We start from the raw sequence: 12,729 nt of genomic DNA on the forward strand, positions 1-12,729 counted from the left end.
TTTAATTGCCTAGTAATGAAGGCCACTTTGTCATGAGCTTACTGTGTCATCCTAACTTGACAATCTAGGGGAGTCTTTTCTTTTTTTCTGTTGGGATTAATATACGATGTCTTTTGTTGCAATTTCATAGTTTTCATAGAAATTTCAATAATTTCATAATTTTTAATGTTATAATAAGTCAATGATCAGACACATTCACATTATCCCATTTCTGCAAAACCAGTGGTCAGCTGCCTTTTATGAAAGGCTTCAAGAAATTTGCATTTTATATCAACTCTTTACATGAACCCACATGTACTATATTGTTCTTTAAAATAATAGAAAACCAGATGGTCACTTCTGGCTCCTCCAGGTTTTTGTGGGGTTTTTTGTTTATTTTTGGTTTTGGTTTAATGAGTGGTATTTGTTTTTTTATGTTTTTGTTTTGTTTTGTTTTTTGATAGTCCTATCTAGCCTCCAGAAAATCCCAGGGGGGAAAATCTGATCAAATTTGCCATCTCTCCCATACAACATATAATACAAAAGAAAACCCAGTAAGAAACAATAAAAAACACTATAGTTCATAATATTAAGAGAAAGCAAGTAATAAAATAAACAGTGCAGTGATATAAAAGCATTAAGAATACCTATAAAGTAAGGTTTAGCATAGCATCTAAACTGCACCAAAGCCAAGAGACCTTTCTGGTATACACAGTGTCTTAGATTGCTTTTCCTTATCTTGAACTAAATTGAGTAGCTATTGAACCTCTATAAAATATTCTCATAATGTAATACATTTATTTGCTAGTTACATTTTACAGTGGATGCTATCCACTGGGGGTTGGTTCCTGGATCTTCCATGGATACCAAAATAAGGGACAACAAACATATACTTAATGCATGATGTTATTCCTTGTATAAAATGTCAAAGTCAGGGTCAATATTTGGATTTTCCCCATATTTTCAATCATTGACTAGTTGAATCAATGGATGTACAATCAATGAATACAGTAGAATAACCTTCTATGCTGATCATTCACCAAATGAATTCAAAGTTGTATACATGAATGTCATCTTACCTATGTGGTGGCTTGGTTTAAAAACTAGACTGTTTTTGGAGTACTGCCGATTTGCAAGAAAGTATAATAGCAGATAAGCAGCAATCACCACTGCCTACTATTGTATTTATTGCAAATGCACAAATGGAGAGAAGAAGGGCCACTTGTCAGTGAAGCTAAAGCACATTGATAACATGAGAAATGGTTGGCCATTCATGAAAATAAGAGTAAACATTTTCCTTGATGGCTAATATTTCCACATATTTTTCCTCCTCTTTAGTGACCATATACAATAGCCAGCAAGTACTGGATATTGTGTTCATCCTGCGGGTTCTTAGGCTCATAAGAATTATTGACAGTATACAAAGGTAAAATAACATTTTTTCTTTTAATAGCAGTACAGTAAAGCTTATAGATGAACACAATTTATAGTGGGTTGGGCTGGGTTTAGCATAAATGAACCAATGAGTTACATTACATATCAGTGGAACCAGTATCCACAGTCAACAAAATATGTCATCTCTAGATATTTTCTCTCAAGTGTGACTATGTGGTATTCTTAGGCCAGAAGTTCAATAGAGTGAGCTATTAGTCACTGTTTTCCATATGTACACCCAAGAACTTTGTTGAGGATATGACTCTCGTGTTGTATTTCCAGTTGATTGGATGCCCTTGAGTGAACAAGTGGAGAGAGAGCAACAAAATAGGGAAATAAAGCAAGTATCTTGCTAAATAAATAGTGCCACAAAATGAAATATCTGGCGGTCCCTAAGAGATGTGCTCTTTGTACATTTATACTGAAGTGTTCTTATGCACTGTTTCCTCCCAGATTTCGCGTGATCATGAATACACTAATTAACATCATGCCGACGATGCTGACCTTTGGTGGGTTGGTTCTGGTAAGAAACACTTTGTTTGAAAGAAATGTTTACCTTCATCTTACTTTATCAAAATATATGTTCAAATACCTTGTTGGCTCAGTGTCGTTGGGCCCTGCTGATTTCTTGGCCCATGTATTATACTTTAACATAATATATGTCCAGCGTTCCATAGGTGTCCTGCTTTTTCCCATTAGGTGGTATATTACATATTTTCCATTGTTGGGATGGAGATCTTTCAGGGGAAAGTCAAGTTCTTTGCTGGAAATACAACCACACCGCATGCCCTGTACTGCGGAAATCCTGCTCTGAAAGATAGTACATTTGCTCGTGCCAAGTATTGCAAGAATAATTTCAACAACATTGCATCATCGTTCATTGTCCTCATGGAATTAACAGTTGTCAACCAATGGCATGATATCCTTTGTTGCCAAACCTTGGCTGGTTTTTGATATTGCAGTTGTGGATCTGTATCCTAGAGTTAGAGATCTATATCCAGTTTGCATTACTAATCCCAGATAGTCAAAGCTCACATTAACAGCCAGCAGCCCTTAATTCACTTTAAGATCCATAGTCAGATTAGGCAAAGAAGCCCATCAGTTGGTGATGAGATACATAAGAGTGACATTTCCACACTCTCCTACCAGCAAGACGGCTTGTAACTATCAGAAGCAGGACCTTTATTGCAAGTCCTAGTTAGTCACTGGCAGAAGCGTTTACGGTACATTATTTGTGGCCCATGTACTCTAGTTTAATACAATATACATCCTCCAATCTCCAGTTGAGCAGATCTTCTTCATCCAATCCAGTATCTGGCTCTTAAGGTGGACTGGAAGGTAATCAGGCCAGGATATGCTATTTAATTATATCTCCTTAATTAAGTGGCCAGTCTAGGATTCTGATCATTGTAATTTTAAAAAATAAATAAATATCTAAATAAGGTAAAGTGAGGATGTAAGTCATTGTGTCAGCTTATGAATTTTGTAGGGTTTTCTTAGGAAATACCTGAAGGTGGTTTAGCATTGCTTTCAAAGAATACTGGTAGTTTTGGAAGGAAGCTAAGGGTTTTCAGATTTAAGACTGTCCATGTTTTGGGCAATGCAAACACTGTGTTATTCCAAAAGTAGGTGTATTCCTGAAAGATGCTTCTAGGATATGGAACAGATGACTGCCATAAATGAGGATATGGAACAGATTTTCACCCATTGAGGGCAATAAGGCTGCAGTGTTAGGAAGCAAACTAAAGATGTAAGTATAGGGAAGATCCCTTAATGCCATAGTTCTAAAGACTATTTTTAGGACATCTCCAGGTAGGTCCTGATCTGAAGACCAGAGTTGGGTGTGTCATGGTTTGCCCTATATTAACATTAACCTGTTGCCTTCAAATGTATTGGGAAAGACTAACTGCTAGCAAGTTTTCAAAGAAGCTTTGAACTGTCAGTCCATTTTTTTCTGTAGATGGAATTAGGGGAGAGACCATTTTGTCTTATGCTCCAAGGCAGCATAATATTTTCAGCCTCCAGATCTACTGACTTGACGTCTGCAATAAATTGTTCCTTTTTACCAAGATACATAATGGGAGTTGAAAGCTTGGGACAGTATTTTCTTGGTGCACGTGGCTGGTGGTGGCTGATGCTTACCTCTTTGATAAAATCCTTAACATTGTACTCATTGCCAGTGGATTTGCCCTTGTGACTCACCAGGCAGCAAAGCTGTACTTCATCACCTTTCATATTGTCATTGTGATTATGATCATTAAGTAAGTCTGGTGCTGCTTATGCCCTTGTTAAGTGTAGAATTGGGACTCATAATTTATGTTCATTTTAATGTTCCAAAACTGTATCTCCGTGTCAGCTTGAAGACAGAGTGATGTTACTCTTAAAATGACTTGCAGTTTCCCGGGGTAGATTTTTATTTACTTATATTGAAGTGTTTGCATTTTGATTGATAGATTGACTGCATTTGTGTGCTGCCTTTCTTCCAGAGTCTCCTAGAAAACTTGAAAAACAATCAATTTAAAGGGTTGTTGTATGGTTCATCATGAACCAACCTGGACACAGCATATTATTTGAGAACACAAAAATGCTGGACCATTCCAACAACTATCATGTCAGACTACACAGAGAAGCCATTGAAATCCACAAGCATGTGGACAATTTCAACAGAAAGGAAGAAACCATGAAAATGAACAAAATCTGGCTACCAGTATTACAAAACTCCAAAATCAAAACAGTAGATGGGATCCAAAACTCTGAGGGCTTGACTGACAAAGGATGCCCCCAGGCAAGAGACAAAAAACATCTCCAATGCTGATTAGGGTGATTAACTGAAACATTAATGCTGGCTCCCAGTGACAAAGGACCCTTGCCACAACCCAGACTCTACACAGATATATATATTCTTTCCTTTCCTTACTTAGTTTATCCATACCTCACAACCTCTGAGGATGCCTGCCATAGATGTGGGCGAAACGTCAGGAGAGAATGCTTCTGGAACATGGCCACACAGCCCGAAAGACATACAACAACCCTGTGATCCCGGCCATGAAAGCCTTCGACAACACAATCAATTTAAATATTCACAATAAAATGTAGATGTAAATATACTGGCAGATATTGCTATAGACCCACAAAAACAACCCTGACCACAGCCCTATTTTTTCCACCCTATCAATATGGCAAGTGAGATTTTTCACCCATCTAACCCATATTCACTACTTTATCCAGCATTTTTTTAGTCTTAAGCAGAGAAGACTGAAGAAATAGGGACTTTTGGGGATTGGTTTATATTGTTGTGACTGCAGTAAATGTAATAAAGCCTTGCCTGGGAAAATGTAATTCTAATTTAGCAATTGTATTGTAATCATGTATGCCTGCTTACAATATGCAAGGTAAATAGCAGCTGACCAAGAATCTCCTGCTGTAGTTGTATGGACAGTGAAACAGGAACAAAAGGCGAAAGCAGAAACAGTGGGCCCTTGGTATCCACTGGGATTTTGTTCCAGGATTTCCCATGGATACCAAAATCTGTGGATGCTCAAATCCCATTATATACAGTGGTGTAAGAAAATGGTATCCCTTATATAACATGGCAAAACCAAGGTTTGCCTTTTGAAACTAAGGCATTGAAGCCATGGATGCAGAAACCGTGGGGATGGAGGGCTGACTCTAGTTCGCCTTAGCAGCAACCTCAAGCATATTTAGAAAGCATAGATCGCTAAGTTTGGCCACCAAAATGGAAGTACTGTAAATGTGAAGTATGGCAAAAATAAGTTATCCCTGGATGGTTTTGTCAAATAAACCTTTAGGTAGTTTCTAAAATGTTTAGATTGTGGTTCAAGGAAAAATGTAGCTATTTAGATATTTTGTTATTTTTACCTGCTTACCTTCCTTAGAAGCTAGCCTAGAGAGCTAGTTAGCTCCAAAAACCTTTTCTATCTACAATTTTACCTCAGTAAATATTTTGAACTTATAACTGAGACTCTGCAATCCTTTGCCATCCTAAGGATCAAAGGCTTATCCTAGCTCACCACATGTAAGTTGCTGCTGTTTATGAAGTGTGCTCCTACCACTCTACTGTATTTTTGAGGAATCACCCCAAGAGAGGGTTATTTTTTAGTCTAACCGCTCAATGGATTCCCAACAAAAACACATGATGTAATGACATTTAAGGACCAGGGCCGGCCGGAGATATTTTTTGATGTGAAGCGGGGGTGCTGAAAAGCGCCCCCGCCACCGGCGCCATGGCCCCGCCCAGCGTGCCCTGGCCCCGCCTCCCACGCTGCGTGGGAGGCGGGGCCAGGGCGAATAGTGAGGGGGGCGGGGCCAGAGTTGGCCCCGCCCCCGCCCAGCGTGCCCTGGCCCCGCCTCCCACGCAGCGTGGGAGGCGGGGCCAGGGCACGCTGGGCAGGGGGGGCGGGGCCAGAGTTGGCCCCGCCTCCCACGCTACCCCCGCTCGCCCGTCTGGCCTTTTGTAGCAGGCCAGACTTCAGCGGAGGTTCCTCCAGGCCGCAATCGCGGCCTGGAGAAACCTCCGCTGAAGTCTGGCCTGCTAGAAATGGCCAGACGGGCGAGCGGGGGTAGCGTGGGAGGCGGGGCCAGCTCTGACGCCGCTCCCCCCCCCCCCGCCCAGCGTGCCTTGGCCCTGCCTCCCACGCAACGTGGGAGGCGGGGCCAGGGCACGCTGGGCGGGGGGCGGGGCCAGAGCTGGCCCCGCCTCCCACGCTACCCCCGCTCGCCCGTCTGGCCTTTTGTAGCAGGCCAGACTTCAGCGGAGGTTCCTCCAGGCCGCGATTGCGGCCTGGAGGAACCTCCGCTGAAGTCTGGCCTGCTACAAAAGGCCAGACGGGCGAGCGGGGGTAGCGTGGGATGCGGGGCCAGCTCTGAGGCCGCTCCCCCCCCCCGCCCAGCGTGCCTTGGCCCCGCCTCCCACGCTGCGTGGGAGGCAGGGCCAAGGCACGCTGGGCGGGGGGGGGGGGAGCGGCGTCAGAGCTGGCCCCGCCTCCCACGCTACTCCCGCTCGCCCGTCTGGCCTTTTGTAGCAGGCCAGACTGCAGCGGAGGTCCCTGCAGGCCGCGATTGCGGCCTGCAGGGACCTCCGCTGCAGTCTGGCCAGCTAGGAAAGGCCAGACGGGCCAGGGCGCACTGGGCGGGAGGCGGGGCACCGTCAGGGCGGTGCCCCGCCTCCCGCCCAGCCTGACGGCGCCCCCCCGGGCCTGCGCCCGAGGCGGCGGCGTCAGGGGCCTCAATAGTGGGGCCGGCCCTGTTAAGGACAAAGACTGTGAAATGCAGTGTTCTATGTGCTAACTTTGGTGTTTTGTCGCATTTAGTATCTTCATCGCATTTATCCTGGAAGCTTTCTTTGTGGAATATTCCCTTGAAAAAAGTGAAGTTGAATCTGCCATTGAGAAGAAGATCCAAGAACTTGGTGTTGGCATCCAAGAGTGAGTAATCTAAGAGCAAAAGATCTTCTATTTTTTATTCCACAAGCATATACTAATGTCAATAGTCCAGTGAACTTGCTGGGCATAAGCTGAGTAATTACCACCAATTTTAAAAATTGTGCCAGAAGTGACTTGAGAACATACTGCAAGTTGCTTCTGGTGTGAGAGTATTGGCCATCTACAGAGACGTTGCACAGGGGACACCTGGATGTATTACCATACTTCTGGGAGGTTTCTCTCATGTCACCACAAGCTAGAGCTGACAGAAGGGAGCTCACCCCATCTCGTGGATTTGAACCAGCAACCTTCACATCAGCAACCCAACCTTCAGGCCAGCAGTCCAACCGGACTATGGGTTTAACCCATTGCACCACCGTGGCTCCTACACTACCACCAATGAAAAGGGGGAGAACTACTACGGGTGTTAATTTTAATACATGTATTTAATAAATGTAATCCCCATATCCTCTGAGGTTACATTTCAGGACTTTGCATGAATGTGTGAAGTCATGTATCATATCAAATGAAGAACTTCTAGTCTAGGTAGGCTGAAAGACCTTGAAAATCCCTAGAGATGACATACCATATTTACTCAAATGTAATGCTCACCTTTTTTGGCTTAATTACCTTGGCAAAATTAGGGTACAAATTAGATTTGTGTAATATGGTAATCTAAGTGCTGAGCTTCAGGAATGCCTGTAGCTCCTATTTGAGGAACATCACTTCAAATTGCCCAATGCTATGCAATCCTAGGATTTGTAGTTTGGTAAAGCATCAGCCGCCGGTGCCTCTGGTGGTGTAGTGGATTAAACCACTGAGCTGCTGAACTTGCTGACCGAAAGGTCAAGGGTTCAAATCCAGGGAGCAGTGTGAGCTCCCACTGTCAGCCCCAGCTTCTGCCAACCTAGCAGTTCGAAAATATGCAAATGTGAGTAGATCAATAAGTACTGCTCAGATGGGAAGTTAACGGTGCTCCATGCAGTCATGCCGGCCATATGACCTTGGAGGTGTCTACAGACAATGCCGGCTCTTCAGCTTAGAAATGGAGTTGAGCACCAATGCCCAGAGTCGAACACGACTAGACTTAATGTCAGGGAAAAGCCTTTACCTACCTTTACCTAAAGCATCAGCATTCTTTAGCAGAGAAAGATCAAGACCTTGTAAAAATACATAATTTCATAACATTGAGCCAGGTTCGAATCCAACCCGGGGAGTGTGGATGAGCTCCCTCTATCAGCTCCATGCGGGGACATGAGTGAAGGCTCCCATAAGGATAGTAAAAACATCAAAACATCCGGGCATCCCCTGGGCAACGTCCTTGCAGACGGCCAATTCTTTCACATCAGAAGTGACTTGCAGTTTCTCAAGTCGCTCCTGATATGAAAAAAATTGAGCCAGAACAGTTAAAGTGGATTCATTCTACAGCATAGATGCACCTGTGAGTTTTGTTCTAACACTTTTGTTTTTAAAGAAGGAGTTCTAAGCAGGCAGCACATTTTTGACCAAATCACAGAGTGCACTTTTTGCTACTGCACATTACATTCACCAGCAATTTTTTTGGTTTTAGAGTTTTGAAAATTAAGATGTGCATTAGATTCAATGGCGCATTAGACTCGAATCAGTATTCCTGGCCCATATACATCCTCAGAAGTTAATAAATGAAACTGTAAATAAGGGGGCTGAACTATGTGTGCTTCTAAACTACAGTATGTCGAAAATTGTTTGTTGTGATCCTCAAAAGGCAACTCATTGACATGACCATTCAGTATAGTCCTTTCTGCCAATAACCAATTGCGGCAGCAATTTTGGAGATAGATAGCTTTAGACCCCTCTTTATCTGGTACTGATAGTTGTTCATTCGATGGTTCAAAATTACAGCCATCCAATCAACACTCAAGAGACATATAGACATCTGTTCAACGTTTGTGGGCTTAAAGCAGCAGAATTCCACATGTGTTCCACGAAACTATGCAGGACCATAATAGGTCCCATATGTTTAAAAGTTCCTGTTTTGCAGTACACTAGAAGCATGTCCTATGTTTGACCCACATAAGCAAAACAATTGCTTCTTGAAATTACAACTCTCAGAATCCCCAGCCATGTTGGTCGGGAAGTACTGGAAACTGTAGTACAAAAATTAACTCTTCAAACTTCTGAAAATGGGACTATTTGTAGCAGACAGGCACAAGTTTATGACATTTTTAAGAGTATGTTTGCTTGGTTGCTGTGAGTTTTCTGGGCTGTATGGCCATGTTCCAGAAGCATTCTCTCCTGACATTTCACCCACATCTATGGCAGGCATCCTCAGAGGTTGTAATGTCTGTTGGAAACTAGGCGAGTGGAATGTCCTGGGTGGGAGAAAGAACTCTTGTCTGTGTGAATGTTGACATTGGCCACTTTGACTAGCTATGAATAGCCTTGCAGCTTTAACGTTGGGATGCTTCTTGCCTGGGGGTATCCTTTGTTGGGAGGTGACTAGCTGGCCCTTATTGTTTCTTGTCTGGAATTCCCGTTTTTTGAGTGTTGCTCTTTATTAGCTGTCATGATTTTAGAGTTTTTTAACACTGGTAGCCAGATTTTGTTCATTTTCATGGTTTCCTCTTTTCTGTTGAAATTGTCCACATGTTTGTGGATCTCAATGGCATCTCTGTGTAGTCTGACATGTTTGCTTCTTATAGGTTTCTAAGTACAGGTGCAGTATTACACACACAAGACTTTATAACAGTTTTGAGATGCTGAGGAGTCCCAAAAGGGGAATGTAAGAGTGCTAAAAAAATTGGAAAGGAACTATCTGCTTAACTTTTACAGAAATGCACTGAGAAAGTTGGAATTGCTATTTTGTTTTTTAAAGGGATGAACTGCTGAACGGTAAACTTTTAGACAACATGGAAACGAGTGAAAATGATCTCGGAGGGGAAGAAGGAACAACAAAGAAAAAACTTAAAGGACTGATGTTTAAAATTGCTTCCAAAAGTAAGTATATTGTCTAAGAATCTTCTTTTAACAACACAACAGGCTAAATCATTTAACACAACAGGCATTATCAGATATAATTGCAATAATGGATCTCTATTATCATAGCTATGCCTTTTTTCATGTCAGGAGCAACTTGAGAAACTGCAAGTCGCTTCTGGTTGAGAGAATTGGCCATCTGCAAGGATGTTGCCCAGGGGACGCCTGGATGTTTAATGTTTTACCATTCTTGTGGGTGGCTTCTCAGGTTTCCGCATGAGGAGCTGGAGCTGACAGAGGGAGCTCACCTACTCTCCCCGGATTTGAACCACTGATTTGTTGGTTTAACCCATTGCGGCGCTGGGGGTTCCGATAACTATACCTGATGATGCCACATCCAGTGGCCATTCCTTTTCAGCTGGGAAACAATCAAAAGGTTTTCTGAGGCTCTGGGATACTGTATCTGCAATGTTATAAAGTCAAGGGCAGATTAAGAAAAAATGGGAAATCCATCAGAGTTCTTCTGCAATTTCTTGTCTCAACACATCCTGCAACTAGGCGACTACTATGGTTTCATCCTCCCACAGTAACAAACATGTAGTCAATCTTCCATAGCAACAGATTCTGCATTCAGATATTTGAAAATATTCCATACAAAAAAAATCCCCAAAGCAAAGCTTGATTAGAAAGGACGCAATTTTATTATGCTGTTGTCAGTCCTTCACAGTTGCTGGGTTAGGGGCACAAGATGCCAAGGAAAATGAAAAACTGCAAATAAAGAAACCCCTATTTATTTATTTTTTGAAAAAGCATCTCTTTTAAGAATGTCTGCACAACCCTATGATCAACTTCTACTGGAAGTTGAACACAGAATCACATTGGAAGATCTAGAGATTTCTAGAGAGGTGTTCTCTTTAGATGTTTCTGTGCCCCTTGATTGGAGGAAGTTAACTATAGAGCAGGCATGGGCAAAGTTGGGTTCTCCAGGTGTTTTGGGCTTCAACTCCCATCATTCCTAACAGCCTCAGGTCCTTTCCTTTTCCCCCTCAGCCGCTTAAGTGGCTGAGGGGGAAAAGGAAGGGGCCTGAGGCTATTAGGAATGATGGGAGTTGAAGTCCAAAACACCTGAAGCACCCAACTTTGCCCATGCCTGCTCTACAGTTCCACAAGAGGACCTGGAACCAAACCCCAATGGATGCCAAGAGCCTACTATATACTAATGCCACTCTAGAGTTTTCACAATTGAGCAGTAATGATAGCCCTAAGTGGCTACCGCTAACAACCGATAGCTGTAACACGCATCTACTTCTGTAGTCGGCAAAACAAATTCCGTTCCATCTCAGTTCTTCTACAAGGAACCTTTGGCTAAAATATTACTATAATTCTTTGTCTAGAGAAATGTTACTTGTTTAATTTTTGTTCCTAGGATACAGAACGGTGGATGCTTTACTTCAACGCATGTTTGAAGCAGAGATACCTCCAGAAGAAGAAGGGCCTTCACTGGACGAGATCTTAAACCTTTCTCCAAATGATGCTTATCCCAAAAACCCTGTTTTTGACAATGCTGCGTAACATGGGAATGAAAGGAAATAACCAGAAACACTCTTTGGTACAATGGTCTCCTTGTTCACAACTCTTTTGCTCATGAACTGCCAAGTTCAGAGCGGCACACAAGGATCATCAGCCACTTGTAACTTGGTCACTGGTGTTGCTATCCTTGCTATCCCTCCATCCACCCATGAAAGTCATCAGTATTTTTTAAGTGTATAAATTGTGAAAAATGTGGTATTTTTAAAGGGAAAAGCACATTGAATGTGCCTAAAATACTTGACACTCTCATAGAAACCTAGCATGCTAGATTTAAATACATGGTATTAAACTTGTATAAAAAGTATTATAAAATGTCTTAATATTTAACTTTATAACCCACTTATTACTACCTTTGATGGTGATCTCATGGGTGCATTATCAACCAAGAGAGGGGCAGAGGGAAATTCATTAATAAATGATTGAAGGCTGAGATGTTCTCTCTTCTTCCACGTTGCTTCTACATTTTTTAAAGCCATGGAGGAAATGTGTTGATCATCTTATTTCATTTACAAAGACTGCATTTTTGTTCAAGCTGATATGGATTTGGTTAAAACTACTCTACGTCAAAAGCTTAAATATCAGTGCAGGTTCTCTCATGCATTTAGTGGAGAACTATATTATATAATGCTCTGAAAGCCTGAAAACTCAAGTTCTGATCAGCATGGATTCAAGTATTAAGAGTGAAGGAATACCATGGTGCTCAAGCAGCATTTAGTGGAAATGCAGTATTTTCCCCTCACTGGGTATTATCTCAAGATACCCCTCTCCTACCATGTGAGACAGGGCAGGCTGTTAACTATACAGCAGATATGGGCACACTTCGGTCCTCCAGGTTTGAACTTCAACTCCAGCAATTCCTAACAACTGTGGGACTTGAAGTCCAAAACACCTGGAGGACCAAAGTTTGCCCATACCTGTAGAGCATCTTGCTGTTAATAATTATATACTTTAAATGATTTGTGCAAGACCAGGTATGTCTATTTGTAGAGAAGTGTAAAATGCTATCTCTAACCACACACACACACACACACACACACACACACACACACACACACACACACACACACACACATATATATATATATATATATATATATATATATATATTCCGTGTCAGGAGCAACTTGAGTCGTGTCTGGAGTGAGAGAATTGGCAGTCTGCAAGGACGTTGCCCAGGGGACACCCGGATGTTTTGATGTTTTTACCATCCTTGTGGGAGGCTTCTTTCGTGTCCCCGCATGGAGCTGGAGCTGATAGAGGGAGCTCATCCGCTCTCTCCCTGGGTGGGATTCGAACCTGGTAGCCTTCAGGTCAGCAACCCAACCTTCAA

General features: G+C 42.5%; 1 protein-coding gene across 3 annotated transcripts in view; it reads left to right on the plus strand.

Annotated features, from left to right (window-relative positions):
- LOC100559498 (two pore calcium channel protein 1) overlaps nucleotides 1–11,829 on the plus strand; it is a 37,262-nt gene extending 25,433 nt beyond the window's left edge. For all 3 annotated transcript variants that reach the window (XM_062970669.1, XM_062970673.1, XM_062970674.1), the window contains 7 exons: nucleotides 1,318–1,405; nucleotides 1,867–1,936; nucleotides 2,113–2,332; nucleotides 3,584–3,674; nucleotides 6,744–6,857; nucleotides 9,709–9,830; nucleotides 11,236–11,829. In XM_062970669.1, the coding sequence (XP_062826739.1) occupies nucleotides 1,318–1,405; nucleotides 1,867–1,936; nucleotides 2,113–2,332; nucleotides 3,584–3,674; nucleotides 6,744–6,857; nucleotides 9,709–9,830; nucleotides 11,236–11,381 (851 nt within the window). In that variant the 3' untranslated portion in view covers nucleotides 11,382–11,829. The remainder of the gene's footprint in view (nucleotides 1–1,317; nucleotides 1,406–1,866; nucleotides 1,937–2,112; nucleotides 2,333–3,583; nucleotides 3,675–6,743; nucleotides 6,858–9,708; nucleotides 9,831–11,235) is intronic.
- The last annotated feature ends 900 nt before the right edge of the window (nucleotides 11,830–12,729 follow it).

Source organism: Anolis carolinensis, chromosome 1 (genome assembly GCF_035594765.1).
Source record: "Anolis carolinensis isolate JA03-04 chromosome 1, rAnoCar3.1.pri, whole genome shotgun sequence".
In the NCBI taxonomy this organism is placed as follows: domain Eukaryota; kingdom Metazoa; phylum Chordata; class Lepidosauria; order Squamata; family Dactyloidae; genus Anolis; species Anolis carolinensis.